Below are 21,592 nucleotides of genomic sequence, written 5' to 3' on the forward strand. Positions count from 1 at the left end.
CTAGCGCGGATTAATCTAATGTTCTGAAGAGTATGTGTGGCAGTCAGTCACCGCACCGCTGTGGATATTTACTGTACTTTGCAATCACAGATTCTAGCCTACGTTTTGGAATATATGACTCAAATAAGAATTCTCACCATATATTGCCATCTGAACAAGTAAGTAACAAGTCTGCTATGTTTGTTCTGACCAACTGAGGAAAAAAGCATTACCATAAATCTCGCTACCAATGGTGATTAAATCTAAAGATCAAGCACATTTATAACTGGAATATAATTGAATTTAATTAACATGTGTTTCATAAACACATGATCCTTTCTGGATTGCAATCCGCCATCAAAATGATCAATTTAATTATTCCAGCTGCTGTGAGAAAAGGCTATAAACGATCCGCCACCTGCAGGATCCTCACATGCGATAGATAGCCTAGTAGCCGGGACAACTTCTTTATGTTTACAGACGTGACGTAATGCTCTAATTTCCCGCAAAAACCTACCAGTACCACTAAAATCAGAAAACATTATTATAAGCTAACCGCTGTGAATCGGGCTAAAGTAAGGCGATAGTTTTGAACACTGGCTGGTTATGTACCTGCTCAAATATTGATTTCGGATAATTTTTAACCAAAAAAAAGCTACGGACTGCAGCTTTAATGAAGATTTCAACTTCCGACTTCAACTTCCCTCCAATGCAGTTAAACTGAAAGAGCGTTGAAGAACAGTGACTGAAGAATCAGGCTAAACAGAGAATGAGTATTAAGAGGGTATAGGTGCGTTCACGCCAAATCGGAATTCCCGTACGAGATTCTAACTTGTAAAAAGCGTTCACGTCCTCGTAGAACTCCTAATTACAACTTGTGAACTGGGAGTTTTCTGAGAGCAACGACTTGTACAAAGTGACCGCTGTACCACCTGACCACCGCAGGTTCTGGTTAGGCGTTGATAGTGTTGCCATAGAAAAGCATAGTTCCGAGTCCGAGGACGTGAGCAGCTCCGAGTAGAACGTCACGTGCTGTCATCTCGAAATTACGGAAATTACGATTTGTAGTGAACGCAGCACATATGTCGAACATCACCTGACCAAACCCGGACAACAGGGCTCATCGCTTCCGCTTGTTAATAACGATCAGTTACACTAGCTAGCTGTTTTTATTGTTGTCGTTTTATTTAATTTGTATATCTAAATGTTAGTGAAAAGAATAAAAATAAAAAAACATTTAGATATCGCTCGTCACAAACTCCGCCCACACAGGTTTCTTCCTGCTTTCATGAAACCTCGACATGCAGGTATCTAATTTACTTTAAAGACACTCTTTGTGGTCCGTAGTTTAATACGTAAATATGATATACGACACAAAATTATGTTTTTAGTTTTATTAAGAGTGTAATTGTAACTAGTCGCAGAAATGGTTGGTTTCACTTTCATATGTTTCAGAGAAACGATAACACAATCTAAAATTGTGTGTCTAAGACTGTATTTATTTTAATGTGCAGTTGTAATCAATCAGTTGTTATGTATTGCTTTTGTAATTGTTGCATTTTGCATACATTTTCATAAAAAATTGTGCACGTTGCTAAACAAATCTCTCAAACAGCTCTTGTTTTGTCATTAAATCAAATATTTAGTGTGTGTTGATCAGGTAAAATCAGTGTAATGTCTGACAGGATGATGAACAGACAGATGTCAGGAGTCAGAGAAGATGATGATCAACTGATGACTAAAGAAAGAACAGAATATCAACATGTCCAGCAGAGAAAACAGAGCTGAGACTTTCATCTGTCAATGGTATTAACAGCTGAATCAACATCAGAGTCAGTCATCTCTTCTAAAGAGCTTTAAAAGAAAATACATTTGAAAAATGTGGACATATACAGGTTTACAGAATATCTTCAGTTGTCTGCTTAATGAATAAAAGTAAATCATGTAAAGAACATCTGAAATTCAGTTAGAACAGCTGACATGTATCTTTGTCCTGTTGTAAGATGAACGAAGGACATGATTTGTGTACTTTTACTCAATTAAAATGATCTAACCAAAAATGTACTTAAGTACAATAAAACATGGAGAATTTTTACTATGAGTATTTAAAATAAAAGTGTGTTTTTCAGGTATTTAGGGATATTTAAGCATTCATTGCCAGTCATGTTTCTGTTGATGTTTCAGGTCATGAGTGTTTGTGAAATAATATATATATAAATATCAGCAGCCTCTTTGTTTCGCAGTTGTATGCTGTATGTATAGTGTTCATAGTGTCCTATTTATTGTGAAAAACTATTTCTTAATGATATTAATCACACTGAAGACTGATAAAGCATGTAATCAGAAATCATTCAACTACTAAGTACTGTATTTAATATATTTGATGAAACACTGAAAATGTTTTCTGCGTATCGAAAGGCCAGTATACACCAGTGTAGGTGTTCTAACTCATTACGTAAAAGATTATATAACATTTAAGTTTGTTTAGGTCTCACATTTTTTGCTATTTAAAAAAAAAAAGCATGGAATGAAAAAGACAGCAGAAGCTCATCCTGTTGCTCTTAATACTGCTGTCTCATGGCTGTTTAATAAAGATGATTTAATTATACCTTGCCATCATATCTTACAGTTTTACACCGTTTTAGTCTCTGTCTCTAATAATGTGTGCGTGTTTGTTTACCGCGGGAACACTGCAAACTCCTTTAGAGGATCAATAAATCTGACTTTAAAAAAACTGTTCTCATTCATGTGTTTTGTGGTTTTGTAGTTGTCATAGCCAGGAGTCAAATGTAAGTGTTTTTCATTTCTACAGCTGTTGTTCACGGTTCTGCTCAGAGGAGAAGACAGAGCAAAGAAAGACCACCCAACCGTAAGTCTATAGAAGAATATTGATGACCATAATGATCGATATGCAACAAATGTGGGCAGTTTTGCTCAATCTAAAACGCAAATGTGAGATTTAGTCCTGCTGGTGTGTACGATCTGTGATAGCAGAATGCTACAGTTCTTGGTGTCGTAACATTACTCGTGTGTTTCAGTGGGTGATCTGAGGATTGTTCTTCTGGGGAAGAACGTGTCAGAAAACAGTCGAGTGGGAAACTTCATCTTAGGACGAGCAGCGTTTGACAGTGAAGCTCCTCCAGATGTTGTAGAGAGAGTAGGAGGAAGACTGAAGGACAGACACCTGATCATCATCAACAGTCCTCAGCTGCTCCAGACGAACATCTCGGATCATCAGCTCACACAGACAGTGAGAGAGTGTGTGTATCTGTCTGATCCAGGACCTCGTGTGATCGTGCTGCTCCTCAAACATGAGCCGTGTTCAGCAGAAGATCAAGAGTGTGTGGAGAAGGTGCTGCACTCTTTCTCTGAGCGCGTTTATCAACACACCATGGTGCTCAGCACACAAGACACCACTGAAACCAGTGGCATCCTACAGACAATCATTCAGAAATGTGCAAACAGACACTTCAGGCTTCAGAGGAGCAGCTCTCCTGATGATCTTCTGCAGATGTTTGAGGACATCGTGCAAATGAATGATGGACGTCACCTGGTTTGTGCTGAAGCTTCACAGAATTTGACAATGGAGCAACAAACCACAGAGCGACGTGAGTGTGAGGATATTTGATGTTTCTTGTTATATATGAATATTTTGTAACTTTCTTCTTCTGTCAGTTTCAGAGGGTGTGAAGCTGAATCTGGTTGTGTGTGGGAGTGACGGGACATTAAAATCCTCCATATCAGAGCAGATCCTGCAGCAGACAGACGTGGAGCTTCATGGACGTGTGATCAGTGTAATAGAGCTTCCAGCTCTGTTCAACACTCGGCTCTCAGAGGAGGACGTGATGCGTCAGACTCTCAACTGTGTGTCTCTCTGTCATCCTGGAGTTCATGTTTTCCTCCTCATTGTTCCTGATGCTCCACTCAATAATGAAGACAAAGCAGAAATGGAAGAAATCCAGAAGATTTTCAGCTCAAGAATCAACAAACACATCATGATCCTCATAATGCAGGATTCAGAGCATCAGACAGCAGAACTCAATGAAGAAACACAGTCTGTCATTGAGAGTTTCGGAGGACGACATCATTACTTTGGTCCCAGCACACAAGAGTCCACACTGATGGAGAACATCGAGCAGATGCTGGAAGAAAACAGAGGAGGCTTTTTCTCTACAGAGACACTTCTGGAGGCACAGATGAAAAAACTGCTGCAATTTGAAGAGATGAAGAAGAAACTTAATTCATTAGAGGCACATTTACTGTCACAAGGTAATGAGTAGAAAATCAGAGTTTTAAACTATGGAGATAGAATTTTGTTGTTGTTTTAATCCTATGTGTTTTATACATTTGTATTTTTAAACAGCAGAACTGTGACATTCAACATTCCTAAGTAAAAAAAAAATAAAATTCAAACATTCAGATTATACAGAAACAAGGTAAAAGAATGTTCAGATCATTAGAACATTCAAAATTCTATTTTTTCCCCCAATCACATAACTACTATAATTCTCTGGATCTTAAGCTGAAAGTTTTACTGTAATTTTCTAACCTTTTTAATAATCTTTTTATGATCTAAACCTAAAAATGTTTTTTTCAGCTAGGATGCATTAATATGATAATCTATAAAAGTATCTAATGTCTGGCTGAAGCCACTCATCATCTAACTGTAGGCATGGGGTGAGTTTCACCAAAGCTTATTAAACTGTTTTAAATATGGAAAAGGAAAAGGCCCCACATTTATACTTTGAATTGGCATAAATATAAGAAAGAACATATTTGACTCGTGAAAATAATGAAACTAGTGAAAAGTGGCTCATCTTACCCTGACCCCCCGTAGATCTTGTCATTTGAGTAAATGAAGATGTTGTTTTAAATTTCTGTATGATTTGTTCCGTTTTTAATTTTCAGTTTCAAGAGAAAACACAGATGATGAACTGAGGATTGTGCTTCTGGGAAAAACTGGAGTTGGGACTGGAAGCACAATCTTAGGAAGAGATGCTTTTAAGGCAGAAGCATCATTTGAATCAGCGACTAAAGAGAGTCAGAGAGAAACATCTGAAATCAACGGTCGACGTGTTACTGTGATCGACACTCCAGGACTGTTTGATACTGAACTGAGTAATGAGGAGATCCAGAGAGAAATCAGACACTGCATCTCCATGATCCTGCCTGGACCACATGTGTTTCTCTTACTGATTCCACTGGGACGATTCACTAAACATGAGGAAGCATCGGTGAAGATCATCCAAGAGACATTTGGTGAGAAATCTTTAATGTACACCATGGTGCTCTTCACCAGAGGAGACGATCTAAAGGACAAAACCATTGAAGAGTGTTTGGGTAAACCTGGATCTCCTCTGATGAAGCTGATTGAAGCATGTGGAAACAGATATCATGTGTTCAATAATAATCAGACCGGAGACCGAACACAGGTGTCTGATCTGCTGGAGAAGATAGATGCCATGCTGAAAGCAAACGGAGGGAGTTTCTACTCATGTAAGATGTTCAGTGAGATGGAGAGAGAAAAACAAGAACAACAGATGAAGATCCTGATGGACAGAGTCAGAGAAAGAGAAGAAGAGATGAAGCAAGAACGAGAGACATTTAAACATGAAATCGAGCAACTGAAGCAAGAAAACAAGAAAGTAAAAACAGAAAAAGAGAAATTTCAGATCAAATACAACACAGAAACAGAACGACTGATGAACAGAATAGAGAACGAGACAAAAAAAGAGAAGAGTTCAATGAGAGAAGAAGAATATAAAACACTGATGAAAGACAGAGAGGAAAAGGAGAGGAAAATGCTCGAGCAGATGAAACAGGAACGAACGCAATGGGAGAAACAGAAACAAGATGAAAGACAGAAAAGAGAAGAAGAAAAAATAGAACAAGAAAAACAGAAATTTGAACTTTACAAGCAACAACAAAGTCCAGATAGAGATTACGGAATGAGTAAGTTGAAATTATGGACTTATAATTCTGTCAATATAAATATTACAGTATATTTCATATTTACACTTAGTTTTCAGTGCTGTAAAGTGTTCTGGTTAAATTCTGCATTTACAATCACTTACTACATGCAGCTCTTAAACCCAGAGGTAACTTTGATTGTTGACGGTCTGCTCCGTCTCGCAGTCAGTCAGCTTTTGTCTGATGTTCTAGCCATTGATCACATTAGTGATTTTCATTCATTCATTCATTCATTCATTCATCTTTCTACTCACAGTATTTGCAAACATTTCACAAGATCTATCCTGGACATTTTCTGACATGAATAGAAAGTGATATGGTTTCCTTTATACAGTGTAAGTTAGCATAGTATGTAAAGTGCATGTTGAAGTAAAATTAGTGATTGTGTGAAATTTTTTTTTTCCATACAGTGCAAAAAAGACAAAGAGTTCCTGTCAACATCCAGGATACTCCTGTCTCCAGTCTCTCACCCATAAGGATTGTGCTGCTGGGTCGTGGTGGTGCTGGGAAAAGTGCAGCTGGAAACACAATCCTGGGACAGAAAGAGTTCAGATCTGAGATAAGTGTGACTGCAGTAACCCGTGAATGTTCAGCTGCTCACACCACTGTTTCAGGCAGATCTGTGTCTGTAGTTGATGCTCCTGAATTCACTTACATCAACACTGAGCAGTCAATGACAGAGAAAAGGAGAAGTGTTTATTTATCCAGTCCTGGACCTCATGCTTTCCTCATTGTGTTTCCTCTGAATATGTGGTTCACTGAACATGAGCAGCAGATTATTCAGAAGATTGAGATGATGTTTGGTCAGGAGGTGTTAAAATACTCCATCATTCTCTTCACTTATGGAGATCTGCTGAAAGAAGAAACCAGTGAGGAACTCATCGAGAAGAACTATGTTGTAAGACTTGCAGTACAGCAGTGTGGAGGCAGATATCAGGTGTTCAACAACAGAGATCAGAATAACAGAAAGCAGGTGAATGATCTGCTGCAGAAGATTGACACAATGATCGAGCAGAACGGAGGAGGACACTACAGCAATCAGATGCTTGAAGATGATCTGAGATTCAGACGAGAGGAGAAACAAAGACAGTATTGTGTCTGTAGTTGATACTCGTGATTTTTTCACAAAAATATTCAAACCTGAAAGTGTTTATTTATCCAGTCCTGGACCGCGTGCGTTTCTCATTGTTTAAGGGCAGGTCTGTTAGAAGAGAGCACAGAGAACCAGACTGAGGTGAACAGTAATGAGATGTCTGAAGATGCTCTGAGATTCAGATGAGAGGAAAGAAAAAACAGTAAATCTATGATAGATGAAAACACACAGACTGAATAAGTGATTGCTAAAAGAAAAGAAGCCACTAGTGATGTTTTGCATATGCTCTTAAAGGGGTAGTTCACCCAAAAATGAAAATGTGATGTTTATCTGCTTACCCCCAGGGCATCCAAGATGTAGGTGACTTTGTTTCTTCAGTAGAACACAAATTATGGTTTTTAAGTCCAGCCGTTGCAGTCTATCAGTCGTATAATGCATGGCAATGGTAACACCTCACGCATCGGATGCCGTGCGCGCGCCTAAAGACAGTTGGACATAGTGGTGTATTAGAGGTAAAAAATGATATAAATAAAAGGGAGGTTATTTTTATAACTTTAGTTAGGTAAGTCAACAGGATCAAAGGACGAGGCCTTCATTTTAAGTCCAACATAACTTCTTTTTATGTTTTTTTTTTTTTTTTGGTAAGAATCACCTAAAATAAAAGAAAGTTCGGAAATAAACCGAAATAGCAAGCCAGACGATGGCTGATTCAAACTCACACCTAATGAATTTTCTACTATATCTAATGTTTCCTCAGTTAATTAAAGACATTTTCTTGTAGCTCAAACAGCAGAGGATTCCAGCAACACTGAGATCATGGGTTCAATTCCCAGTGAAGCAATGCAAGAACTGATCAAATGTCCAAGTCAATGTGGAGAAAAACACCTACCAATGTGATAACTCAGACAAACAAGAAACGAGTTAAAATTTAAAATGAACATGAGTAACTTGGATTGTACATTAATAGTATATGTACTTTGTAATTGATCATGGTGACCTTGTATATATGCATGCATCTTCAACTTTATTAAGGAAACTGGACTCTGTCTATCATGCAGCATTACACTTTGTTTGTGGTGCAGATTTACTCATCATTGTATACTTTATGACTCATTGGCATGGACTTCCTTACATTATAGGAGGAAATTGCATATGTATGTTCATTGCTAAGGCTCTTTTAGGTAAGTTGCCTTTTTATATCTCAAATCTCCTAAATCTTTATACAAATAGTTATTGTACTAGATCTCAATCGTATATTTGGTTGAAAGTCCTAAAGTATGCTCTGAATTTGGTGAATGTGCTTTCTCTTTCTATGCCCCTTGGACTCGGAATGACCTGCAAACTGTAGTTTAACTAGAGACGCTGCCATCCCTGAATAGTTTTAAATGTCTTTTGCAAACTGTTTTAAAGGAATCTTGTAAGTGTTTTTCCTGATCTTATTTGGCCTAATTGCTGAGAGTATTGTGTTTTTATGTAACTTTATGTGCTGCCGTCTTGACCAGGTCTCCCTGGAAGAAGAGATTGTGAAGTCTCAATGGGATTTTCCTGGCTAAATAAAGGATAAATAAATAAATGTAGTTTTATGTTTCAGTGTTGGTCTTGTTTTGAATCAATTCAGTATTTCACGTAGAGCTATTCATGTATTGGGTAAGTATCAAACAAGAACGCTCATATACAGTAAGTCTTTGGGATTTTATATTATGACAGGCTAACTGTACACATTATACATAATTTTAGATTCTCTGCTGAGATATTCATTTACTGGTATCTGCTTTTCTGTATTTACAGGTTTCATAAAGTAGCTGATATATGTCTGTGAGATGATTAATGAAATATGTGTCACATTAGCGGTGTTATCTTTAGCAGTTTTCTTTTATCATGCAATGGGAAACAGGCTGAATTCCCATCGAATATATATTTATTTATAATAAAGCAGTAACTGTGATGTCTGTATTAACATCAGTCCGCCAGCAGAGGACCTCATTACTCCACTACTATACAGTACAGTCAGATTCAGCACAGTCTCTTTGCACCTACCTGCTCATCAGGTAAAAACTATGCAGTATAAAGATTATTATACACTCTTAGAAAAAAAGTTTGTTGGGGTTCTATAGAGAACCCTACACTGTAACCGATTTTTGTACAGTATTTTAATGTATATGTACAGTAAAATACACTGTCTACAGTATTTTACTGTAAACAGCAAAGGATTATGGGGAAATATACGGACACTACTGTATTTCTTCACTGATTTACAGAAGTGAACTTGCCCGCGAAAAAAACGGACCAATGGTAAGGGAGATTTATTTTTATTTTCTTTTTACTGTTTGGTGGAAGTAGCGATAAAAGGACAAAGGAGAACATTTCTCTTCTTGTGATTGCCATAGTATCAATGCCAATCACTAGAATATGGAAAAAAGATACTGTACATTTACTTGAGACGCACAATGAATTAATAATTTCATGCACATTTATTTTATTTGATGCAGGCAGTGCCTGTTTAAAAACATCACAAGATATATAATTCTGTCAGAGAAAACTCTACAAAATATTAAAACTAGATTAATTAAACACATTATAAACTGTTATGAAAAGGTAAACAATTATATATGAGAAACAGGTTTGTGCTATACAGAAAATTAATGACTTTATTAAGTGTAAATATTTTGTCTTATTATTTTCTGTCACTGGGTACATTGTGTGTAAAGCTCACTGGCAGGTTAACTCGTTTAACAGATGCTATAACAAATTTAAAAAATGTGACCAGAAAAATCATAAATTTTATTTTAAAAAAGCAAAAAAGGAATACAATTTCAAAATTGCTTCAAATCTTTTAAATCTTACAAGTATAAAGATATTAAACTCTTAGCTGTTTTAGAAATGACTGAGAGAAGCTCTTTCACTCACTGATACCAGCACAGATTAATGAAGCGCACAGTTAAACATTGTTTCGAGCCTGGGTGTCTCTGTATTTGTCCGTGGTTTGGTCTCCATCAGGAACAGATGTGGTGTGTTAACCTGTGATTGCGTTGGGGATAAAACCTTAGGAGTTGGACTGCGGTGCCGTTCACCTTTTCCTCTTCAGCCATGGACTGTTTTCTTTCCTTTATACTTTACTTACATTTTTGTATTATTATCAGATTAATTTCTGATTAAATGTTTATGTTAACTTTACCACTGTATGTGGCCTTCCTTTTTGTAGTGTTGCTCGAGCCTAGAGTAAATGGATATATGTAAAATTAATAAGTATAGAATACCAATAAGATATGAATGGTTTATATCACTCCACATAAGTCAAAGTATGTGGAGAAGCTAAAGCAAGCTAGACAATGTAATAATATTCAGATCATATATGGATTGTTTTTTTTTCCCATGATCCAGCATTTTTTAAAGATTTTTAAAATATATAATAATTAACCATGTCTTGAACTTTGGGAGTCTTGATTTTTTTTTTTTTTTTTTTTTTTACTTTGGGAGTCTTGACAGTCTTGGATATGATGGGAGTCTTGACAGTAAAATACGTTTTAATTGTTGTTGAGTAGAATAATTGAGAATTGAGAATAATCAATTTAAACTATTTGCAAATACTATTTAATTTTAAAATATGACATTCACTCTTATTCACATGTCAAATATGTCAAAAATGCTTCTTGTCTCATCACATTCAGTTATGAATTACATGAATAATGTAAATGATATATTAACAATTAAAAACGGTGAAATTTGATTTTAAAAAGTTGAGTAGTTTGCATCGCAGGGCATTACTGTTGGTCGTTAAAGACTTCTATCATTAAACAAATGTTAAATGTTAAGCTGCTTACATCTTACCATACACTCTTTCACCATTAAAACTAAAGTGATTCACGTTCATCTTTTGTGAACAGTAAAACCCCGTCTTCTTTGATTTGACTGGCCATCTCACTCATTCTGACATTGATGAGCACTGTTAGAGCACTGCAGACGAGCCTAAAAATGCAACTTTTACAACCTTTTGTCATCCTAACAACAAACAGAATGCTGCAGTGCAGCATCAAGAATATCAAATATTGGCGGGACAATATGGCCAGTTCAATTTATTTTTAATTTTATTTCAAATAATTTTAACTCTGTAAAGCTGCTTTGACACAATCAGTATTGTATAAAGCGCTATAGAAATAAAGGTGACGACACTATTTTCTCCTCAGTGGTGCTTACGGCCCTGATAGAATCATTGATTAAAGAAGATGATTTTACTTATTCCTATGGGCCTTTGTCGGAATGTGATTTTAGGACTCTTAGACCAGTAGGTATGAGAATTTGTCTCACGTTACTCATTAAAAACATGAAATGCTGTGCCAACAGTCCCATTAACAACTGTACCAAGAACACCACCACAAACTGCACCAACATCAGAAAAATTGTAATGTATTAATTACAGAAGCTTAAAAAAAACCTCTTCTTTTTAATTAATAAAACGGTTCTATTGTCACAATCTGTATTTACACCAGTTCACCAGCAGAGAAGCTCATCATTCCACTACTGATCACAGACTCATCAAGCTTTAGCCAATCTCCACTCCTGTTCATCAGGTAGAACAATATAAGCATTGTTATTATAGTGTTTTATTGTGAAGTATTGTTTGCAATTCCCATAATGAACCTCTGCTGTCTTTCTGTCGATATTGGTTTCATTTAAGAATGACAGAGTTACTATGCTTCTTAGTTTTACTTTGCACTGCTGCAATATTTTATTCTTTAATCTTATTTAGTTGCATCAAAAGTGGTGTGAATAGGCCTTAAGCTGCAGTCAACAAAGTCTGTATTTCAGTAACTGTATACACAAACACACACAAAGAGAGAGGCCCCAGAAAGTATTACATTACAAGTACCACATAAAATGTGAAAGTCCTTGTACTACATAAAATGCCACATGATTTGACATTTTATTCAGAAATACAGAACCAGCACTCTTTTCAAACACAACATTTCACAGAAGACAGATTAAGTCAGTTACTAGTTTGTAATAACGGGTAAACAAGTTAACGAACTACTGACGCCATGCATAACCAGGGCTACATCCAAATATGAGAGAACCCAATGGATAAATTAATGCTTGCTGTAATGAAAATTGGTATACTAAAATGCATAGCAAATATCGTACATATGATTTTATACTAGAGAAAAATTATTATACTGAAGATTACTGGCAGTCAGTGAACTCTCACTAATATCTCAGACACGAAGCTTTTGTAGTTGCCTTCTGAGCTCTGGGATGTTTTCCTTAACTTGTGTCTCTTCCACCTCGTGTCTCGCAGCTCTGCATTTCTGCTTATAAAAACGCAAAAACTCATTCAAATGTGTGTCCTTCTTTTTCAGTTGCTCCTCCAACTCTTTTATTTTCTGGTCTTTTTCCTGCCCAGATTCTTTCAGTTGTTTAATGGTCTCCTCCAGTTTGGTCTTTTCTTCATTAAACGTGGCTGTTAATTGCTGTATCATCTGACTGTATTGTTTTCTAAGCTCTTCCTCTTTGTCCATCAGCATTTCTTCCACATGCTGAAACATAGCACTGGTGTAATATTTATCCTCATTCATGAGCAACATGTTATCAACCTTATCTAGGAACTCCAAAACCTGTTTGCGATCATGAACTTTTGTGTTGTTGAACACATGATACCGTCCACCGCATAATTTTATGAGGTGTTTCAAATCATCTTGCACTTCATTCAGTGTCTTCTCAATGCTTTCTGAGAGTTTATCACCGTGAGTGAAGAGGATGATCGTGTGTTTATCTGCTGCTTCTCCAAATATGGCTCTGATCCTCTCCACAGACAGCTTCTCTTCTTTTGTGAATGGTCCAGGCTTAATGACCAGGATGATGGCGTGAGGTCCAGGTGCCGTCATGTTTATACATTTACTCATCTCCTTTATGAGTTCTTTCTCTGAGAGGGACGTATCAAAGATCCCTGGACAATCCACCAGCATCAGCTGACGGTCAGCCACCTCTCCAGTCTCTTTCCAGCACTCTTTAGTAACAGATGAAGCACTCTGGGTGGCTCTGAAAGCTTTTCTGCCCAGGATGGTGTTTCCTGAAGAACTTTTCCCGGCTCCAGTCTTTCCTACAAGCACCATCCTTCTCATAGACACTACACAAATTGTGTAAAAAAAAAAAAGCTGATATTTGCACTGATTTTTGGTCAGATTTTTCAAGAAGTTTACTTTTTTAAAATAATTTTTCTTAAATAAATTCATTCAAATGACCAGCTGATGTCTATTAAATCCATATGAATGAAGACAAACACTTTGTGTTGTGCCATGTACTTACTATTTGGATGTTTAAAATCAAAACTACCACTTATTTTCCTCGTCTGAACATCATCAGAATCTAAAAAAGGGAAAACGTTTGAAAACACAGCCCAAATCACTGCAGGAAAAGCTTTAAAGCATTCACTTCTGTTTTAGAAACTCAAGCAATTATTCTTTTGGTAGGCCTACTGTCTGTCCGTTCTACGGCAGAATGCAATAGGCCACTTCATGTGCTGATGTCAGCTAAATTATTGTAAAAAAATGCCCTTCCATGTTTCAACAGCATTTTTTTAAATAATATACCACACTCTAAAAGACGATTTAAAATGGTAAATAACAGAATTATGTTCAGGTTTAGTTAAAACTTCGATCAGTCCAGCACGAAACGAAAGTAAAACAAATAGTAAGCTACCAGCAAACAGACTTCGGCCAAATTTCTTAACAAGTAATCTACACGTGAAAGTTACCTTGTGTCTCTGCTGTGGTACTTGAAGACGACATGACTGTGTAAATTACAGTCTCATTCCCGCAGAATGGCAAATCTTTCGGCCTCGAGCAAACAGATCGTGACGGGACAATGCCGACTCACAGAGATTTCAGATTTCGCAGTGTCATTTTGTCATGTAGGCTATTCATATAACGAATAACAACAACAATCTTATGTCCTCTGTCGCATCCATAAAAAAAAAATACTACTATATACAGTAAACAGAGTATACATCTAAAATACTACTCAATACAGTGCAAATAAAGACCACCTCTCCGGCTGAAAACCCTGTTACAGCATCCGGTGACACAGATATGAGAGAAAAGTGATAACAAGCAGGAGACTCGTGAAAGCGATTCTAATGAGGGGAAATACGTCTGCAGAATACGCCAGGTTTTGGTAAACTAATGCATTAAGAGACCTATGTGCAATAATCTGCACGTTATTTAGGGTAAGTTTGATCATGTAGCCTATACTGCGCTAAATTACGCTTTCTTGGATGGAAAAAAATCAGTAGGCCTAGCAGCTTTCCACAGACCACTACAAGATCTAAAACAACTAATTTAATCTGAATATTGGGGGAAATGATTAAAATACCAGAATATGTCGATTTTGGAGAAATTTGTGGCCGTTCAGTTAACAAGATGAAAAATCCACTGACCGAGCGACTACAGGTTGAACAGTGTTTTGTAGTCTACGTGTTTTTTTTTAATGAATCTTGTATTTATTTTCATGAAATGGCAGTATCAACACTACACAAAGCAATTTGTTATCCAGCAGCATATATTTTTGCTGTGGACACACAAATAATATATCTGTTATTTATTTATTTAATCCTTGCTGTAACATGGCGGAAACAAAATGGCACCGTGTTTTTCATTATGAAACTCAAAAATGTTTCTATGCACCTCCTCCTGCATGTGATCGGAAAGAAGACGCTTCTAAACAAAGTCTATTTTGGATATGTTTTGAATGGAGTACTAGCCTACTGCTTACTGCATTTTGCAAGTGTCATGCCACTTTTAATAGTAAGACTTTTAGCGAGAGGTGCTAACTGCACTGTATATAATCAATTATCATTGAGCCCCAACCCATTCTAAATGCTTTCAGCAGCGCTAATTAATATATTTTGTCAAAAATATACTAGTAATAGTCAGTGTTGGGGAAAGTTACTTTTAAAAGTAATGCATTACAATATTGCGTTACTCCATAAAAAGTAACTCGGCACCCCCTCTGCTGGGTTCAGATCCGGGTGCTCGACTTGCAGTGTTTATTTCACTCGCTGATATATGTCCAGACGGTAAGAAAAGCCGGGTTTCGGCTTCATACTTCCTGGATCATGCGGCCATAACACAGGCTTCTGCGGGAGCCTTCGTGATCATCAGGCCCCCGGCGCGTCACTGCAAAAATTTCCTGGACGTCCGGGCTGGGGTTACGCTTTCATGCTACCCTGACTGGCCTACCGTATCTGGGTCGCCTTGAGGGGCTTCCCGATCACCAGGATATCCCCTCTTGCTAAGGCATCAAGTGGGAGGTATAGGTGGCATTACAAGAACCTTCCTGTGTAATGTTGTCTCGGGCAGTGCTGTAAACAGATGCTTGGAAAACTCTAAAATCCAAATACTATGGTACGAGCTTGCCTCTCCCGTTTGGCCCAGTACGTCCGGGTATCTGTAAACAGATGCTTGGAGAAATCTAAAATCCAAATACTATGGTAAGTGCACACGTTAAGCTTTGCGCACTTTTCTACAAATCCACATAAGTGGTAAGTGTGCACGTTATGCTTTGCGCACTTTCTAAAATCCACATAGCTTAGCCCCCTTCTCGACTGAGAACTAGGTGTGTTGCTCCCACAGCTAAGTAAATTATTGCTAGCCGTTCCAGCTTTGTAACATGCTGCAGGTCGAGCCCCCTTATCGAATTGAGAACTGGGTGTGTTGCTCCCTCAGCTAAATAACTGCTAGCTGTTCCACCATTGGAACATGCTGTAGACTTTACTAGTTACTTGAAAAAAGTAATCTGATTACGTAACTTGCGTTACTTGTAATATATTACCCCCAACACTTGTAATAGTTTGATTAAATTTATATTTGCAAGAATATTTAAAAATTGCTGAATTCGTTTTACATAACTAATTGAATGTTATGTACTTCCACCCACATCTGTAGATCATTTTAAAAGAGGGCAGCTATGGATGAGGCTGAAGAGAAGTCATCCTCTGCTCTGCATTATCGTGTTGTCTTACTGGGAAAAACAGGAAATGGGAAAAGTGCTACTGGAAACACCATCTTGGGAAGAAAAGCTTTCCTTTCAAAGTTAAGCTTTAAAACTGTAACACAAGAGGTTAAATATGAAAGTATGAACATAGATGGGGCGAATCTTACAATTTATGACACACCAGGATTATTTGACCCTGACAATGAACTGAGCCCTGAAGAGATGTTATATCAGGGGCTTCCAGAGTTATATACACCAGACCCGCTTGTGATTCTGCTGGTGATCAGACCTACAAGATTCACTCCAGAAGAGAAAAGAACCGTTGAGATTATTGAAGATTATTTGACGGGCAGGCTCGTAAAGAACACCTGGATCATATTCACTGGAGGAGATGAGCTGGAGAGAGAAGGTCGCACCATAGAGGATTTAATCGAAGAATCAGAGGATCTGAAAAAAGTTGTCCAGAAATTTGACAACAGATACTTTGTCTTTAATAATGTCACACAACATCCTGAACATCATGAAGTGAAAAAACTGATTAAAGCCATTAGAAATGTTCAACCTCTGGGATGTAAGTAGTGTTAAGGTCAATATTAAACATGCCAATGCCTTAAAGCTTTCATGCAATTGTGTTTTTCTATTATTATATTGAGTTACTTAAAATAATTGCTCAGTATAATTACTTATTATTACGTATTATAGACATTTTCATCCCTTTAGGCACACAATATTGTTAGTGAAATGATTTTATTTATAATATGAGAGAGCAAAAGCTATTCAATTTTAATATTTATTATTATTATTCATTTTTTTTATTTTATCATGTAATTTTATTTCTTCTTTTTCCATGTTGAACAGTTCCAGAGATAGACACTTTTCTACAGAGAAAGTCACCAGCTGAGCATGAAACCAGCACCAGTAAGAGGAGGTTACTTCTTCTGGGGAAGTCCGGCTCTGGAAAGAGTGCAACAGGGAACACCATACTGAGACAAAATCTGTTCAAATCTGAGCTCAATTTAAGCTCAGTAACAAAACATTGTGAAATGCATACATCAGGTGTTTTAGGGAGGGAAGTGTCCATTGTTGATACTCCTGGATTTTCAGATCTAGCTTCAAAACCTGAAGATTTAGCCAAAGAAATGGCAAATAGTGTTGCCCTCTGCAGTCCAGGGCCTCATGCCTTCCTGTATGTGGTGTCACTCACAGAAAAAATCAAACAGGAAGATGAAAATCATATTAAAAATACTGAAATAATTTATGGAGAAGAAGTAGCAAAGTACATAATCCCTGTATTCACCCACAGCGATCAGTTAGAGGGAAAGAGTGTGGAAGATCTCATCAGAGAGAATAAAACTCTTAGCAGTTTTGTTCAGCAGTGTGGAGGAAGATACCACATCATGAACAATAAAGACATGAGAAACAGAAAACAGGTGACAGACCTACTGCAGAAGATTGACACAATGATCGAGCAGAACGGAGGAGGACACTACAGTAACCAGATGCTTGAAGATGCTCAGAGATTCAGACGAGAGGAAGAAGAGAGACAGAGAGAGAGAGAAGAGAGGAGACCGAGAGATGATCTACATACTGAACCTGTGCTGGGAGCAAAGGAAAGCTGGACTCAGAGAGCATGGAAGAATGTGAAAGAATTTGTATATAAGAAATTCTTTAGGCATTTTATTTCTGCAGCTGAAATGATTTATTCATTATCCCGTCGAATTATTGACCTTGTAAGCAAGGTGAGACTGACATGCATGACAGGAGATGGGTCTGATGAGAAGCGTGACTTGAATAATGATCTCAAAGACAAAGGCCAAACTAAAACTGAAGAAGCTCAGCAACTAATAAATGAATGTAAGTGAGTTAGGTTTAGTCTGGATTTCAGTCTGTGGTGGCAATATTTCAAAATTGATGTACGAAATGTACAAACATTTTCTGACAATTTTAAAGCAAATCTGCCAATGATAATAGGTGAAACTGACTTTTAAAGTTGATCCATCATCCAAAGATCAAAAAATGTAATGCTGATGTAGATATTTAAAGAGTGATTTGTTGCTTTCTCCTGTTTTAGGACTAAGAAAAAAAAGCAATAATTGTTTCTTAGTTAATATAACAAAGATTTAATCACAATACTTTCCTTTAAAGCATCAAGCAATATCACCAGTGCATCCTCCCAGAAAATCAAAGATATTTATGGTTGGTTAATTTTAGCTTAATGTTTACATTGTGATGCAACATGGTAATAATCAGTATAGCCATTGTAAAAACTTTATATATTCAAATAACTACATTTTTCAAGGTGAAAATTCTTCATATTCTAAGTAAATACAACTTAGCCAGTAAAAAAAAGATAACTCAAAAAGTTGAGTGAACAGTGTAGTCTGTAATATTATTGTTATTATTTATTTTGTTTAAGTTAAGGTAAAGTTCATGTTCATTAAGCATGCACAAGCTTGGATCTGTTTCAGTCCATTTTTAACCAACCTTTTATGTAAATTCTGTTGTGTCAGGGATGTTCGATTTGTTTATGTTTTTGTTATGTTTTTTTTTAACAGTGAATCTGTCTGCTGTATACTCTTGATATAGTTAGGTTTCATTTGGTTCAACTGTGTATTTTAGTTTTTTTTTTTTTTTCAATAAAAAGCCTGACTATTCCACACTTACTGTATACAAGCCACTGCTGCTTTTATGAGATCTGAGAGATATTCAGATTAATCTAGACATTAATTTGTCTCTGTAATTTCTCTTTCTTTCTTTATTTTTTTCTTTCTCTAAACCTTTAAACAGGAGGTGTTCACTCTTACAAACCACTGTCAGGAAACAAGCTTTCACTCAGTGTCTGCTAAAACTTATTTTAAGTTCAGATGATAGCCTACAAAAAAACAAGTATGTGACCATCAAATAATAGATTTTGGTTCAACTGTGTATTTTAGTTTTTTTTTTTTTTTCAATAAAAAGCCTGACTATTCCACACTTACTGTATACAAGCCACTGCTGCTTTTATGAGATCTGAGAGATATTCAGATTAATCTAGACATTAATTTGTCTCTGTAATTTCTCTTTCTTTCTTTATTTTTTTCTTTCTCTAAACCTTTAAACAGGAGGTGTTCACTCTTACAAACCACTGTCAGGAAACAAGCTTTCACTCAGTGTCTGCTAAAACTTATTTTAAGTTCAGATGATAGCCTACAAAAAAACAAGTATGTGACCATCAAATAATAGATTTCTTTATGTATTTAGGATAGACTTTAACCAAGTGAGACACACTACATCCTATTTGTCACGGGTTGCTACTGTGAGGAGCACGGAGCGAGGAGCGAGGAGACCAGGAGTACAAAACAACAGAGTTTAATTCTTTTTTTCAGGGAATCACACGTAGCACAAGGTGTTGACAAATAATTCCAGACAAGGGAGAACAGAACGGGCTAGAACTAAATAGGGCAGATAACGAGGGGCAGACAGGTGATGGGGATAACTAATAACAAGGAACAGGTGATACTAATAATGGGAAAAGGAACTGGAAGGACCAAATAAGGACAACAGGAACTAAACGGGAACAAACACGTGACACTATTATAACTAGCTGGAAAATAATTGTGAAAGAATAAAATTGAATGTGCATGCGTGTTTATTACACTGTTGGTTTAGGATTATTTACTCATTCCTCTAGTTCTTTGTTGTTTAAGAATATTTTCTTAGTCTTATTCATTTTTATAAAATCCACCCGTCTAAGCCTAACTAATCCCGATTACCTCCATGAAAAAATGTTTGCCATAGTTTTTAAGATTTGATAATAGGCCAGCAGACAGCAACGTCAGTGTAACACAATCGTCAGATTTCCGTGTAGCTCAGCGGCCCTCTGTGCTTTCCAAACAGGATATATCGACCTCCGAAGGGCACTTCAGAGTGAAAACAATCATGGCCACCATATTGAAGGGTCATTCCAAACCGAAGTGCTCAAAACTGGCCACTTCAAAGGGCCCTTCAGAATGAAGGATTTTGAAGGGTACAACTGATGGAGAATTCAGGCCCCCATGATCCTTTGCACAGGGAAGTTGTTTGGCGTCAGAGTTCGACTTCACCTATAAATGTATGTATAGTATTTTTCTATACTACTGTAATATTTATACGAGCTAGATTTGGTACATTATGGTCAAAATGACATTGTACTTTATCAGTCCATTCAAATGTTTCAAATACATAGACACAATATACATTACAAATACATATTACATTACATTACATATACAAATATACATTATATTTAACGTAAAAGATGACTCGGGGTAAACAGCGTAAAAAATGTGCGACGAAGGTGCCTCAGTCTCGTTAAGATGACGCAGAAGTGCTTTCCAAAAAAAGAGTTTTTTTGGACACCTACACCCTTCATCCCTTCGACGCTCTCACTCCGGAGGGTAAAGCCTTTGAAGGGATTAGGGTGTAGGGATGAGCCCTTCCGAATGGAATGCAGGGCCTGTCCCAAATGGCACCCTAAACCCTCGTGGTCTTCCTCCGAGTCCACACTTTCGTGACGTAGTGGCGCTTTGACTGTTGGGTAGAAGTTTGCTGCGGAGCTCGCCCTGATGCGGGCTCGGCAGAAGTGCGCATCGAGGGTGCATAGCTAAAATGATGAATGGGACACTCTACGGTCTCGTGGACTTAACAGAAATGCGCACGTGGCTGCCATTGTAAGTGTGCAAGACCGCAAGTGCACATGAAGTGTCGTTTGGGACAGGGCCTGTTTCTAGCTGCAGTGACACGATGACTTTACTGATTAGTGACTGGCTCTTTTATTCAGAAGGTGGGGCTTCCTCCGGTAGGTCTATAGCACGGGTGTCAAACTCAGTTCCTGGAGGGCCGGAGCTCTGCAGAGTTTAGATTCAACCCTAATTAAACACACATGATCCAACTAATCAAGTTCTTAAGGCTTATTTGAAAACTACATGGACTGTGTGTTGGAGCAGGGTTGGAACTAATCTCTGCAGGGCTCCGTCCCTCCAGGAATTGAGTTTGACACCCCTGGTTTATATAGTCTTTGGATAAATAAACACTCCTCGCTAACTCTTCAGGTTCCATCAATGTGTCAGTGAATCCAGGAGTATCAACTATAGACACAGATCTGTCTGAAACAATGCCGTGTTTCACTGAACATTCATGGGTTACTGCAATCATTCTCCTCGCAGATCTGAACTCTTTCTGTCCCAGTATTTGTTTTCCAGCTGCACTTTTCCCAACACCAGTTTTACCCAGAAGAACAATCCTTCTGGAAAAATAACCAGTGACATAAAGATCAAGAGTGAACGTTGTGACTTGCATCCCTCATTCTGATGCTGTATTAAACACAAAAGAGATGCAAGTAGTCATTTAAATGTTAGTATATTAGCATATTTCCCATTTTAATCACACACACACACACACTTCTGCAGTGAATCTGTCGGCTTTGATGACCAGCAGAAACACACAAGCACCAGATTCCCATTTCTGGAAAATACTCTATACTATATTGGAGCAACATCTGATTCTCGTTGATTTGAGTCTCATATAATCCTGGTGTGTCATAAAAAG

The 21,592-nt window shown here is 37.3% G+C and overlaps 3 protein-coding genes across 3 annotated transcripts in view; 2 read left to right on the plus strand and 1 right to left on the minus strand.

Moving 5' to 3' along the window:
• The window catches only part of LOC107679465 (GTPase IMAP family member 8-like), a 12,416-nt gene extending 5,028 nt beyond the window's left edge, over positions 1–7,388 (plus strand). The window contains exons 2-7 of the mRNA XM_016475018.1: positions 1,724–1,785; positions 2,792–2,848; positions 3,018–3,587; positions 3,655–4,248; positions 4,888–5,931; positions 6,360–7,388. Of these exons, the coding sequence (XP_016330504.1) occupies positions 1,724–1,785; positions 2,792–2,848; positions 3,018–3,587; positions 3,655–4,248; positions 4,888–5,931; positions 6,360–7,057 (3,025 nt within the window). The 3' untranslated portion in view covers positions 7,058–7,388. The remainder of the gene's footprint in view (positions 1–1,723; positions 1,786–2,791; positions 2,849–3,017; positions 3,588–3,654; positions 4,249–4,887; positions 5,932–6,359) is intronic.
• Positions 7,389–11,520: 4,132 nt separating this feature from the next.
• LOC107679474 (GTPase IMAP family member 7-like) lies at positions 11,521–14,057 on the minus strand. Its single transcript, XM_016475027.1, has 3 exons — positions 13,791–14,057; positions 13,343–13,402; positions 11,521–13,163 (listed from the first exon to the last, which is right to left on the minus strand). Exons 1-3 carry the CDS (start codon positions 13,822–13,824, stop codon positions 12,253–12,255), a joined length of 1,005 nt encoding a protein of 334 aa, XP_016330513.1. The 5' UTR covers positions 13,825–14,057; the 3' UTR covers positions 11,521–12,252.
• A 9-nt stretch (positions 14,058–14,066) lies between these two features.
• Positions 14,067–17,985, plus strand: LOC107679472 (GTPase IMAP family member 8-like). The gene is made up of 3 exons (XM_016475024.1): positions 14,067–14,261; positions 15,979–16,598; positions 16,886–17,985. Exons 2-3 carry the CDS (start codon positions 16,001–16,003, stop codon positions 17,887–17,889), a joined length of 1,602 nt encoding a protein of 533 aa, XP_016330510.1. The 5' UTR covers positions 14,067–14,261; positions 15,979–16,000; the 3' UTR covers positions 17,890–17,985.
• Positions 17,986–21,592: the final 3,607 nt, after the last annotated feature.

This window comes from Sinocyclocheilus anshuiensis, unplaced genomic scaffold, assembly GCF_001515605.1.
Source record: "Sinocyclocheilus anshuiensis isolate Anshui unplaced genomic scaffold, SAMN03320099.WGS_v1.1 scaffold2583, whole genome shotgun sequence".
Lineage (NCBI taxonomy): Eukaryota > Metazoa > Chordata > Actinopteri > Cypriniformes > Cyprinidae > Sinocyclocheilus > Sinocyclocheilus anshuiensis.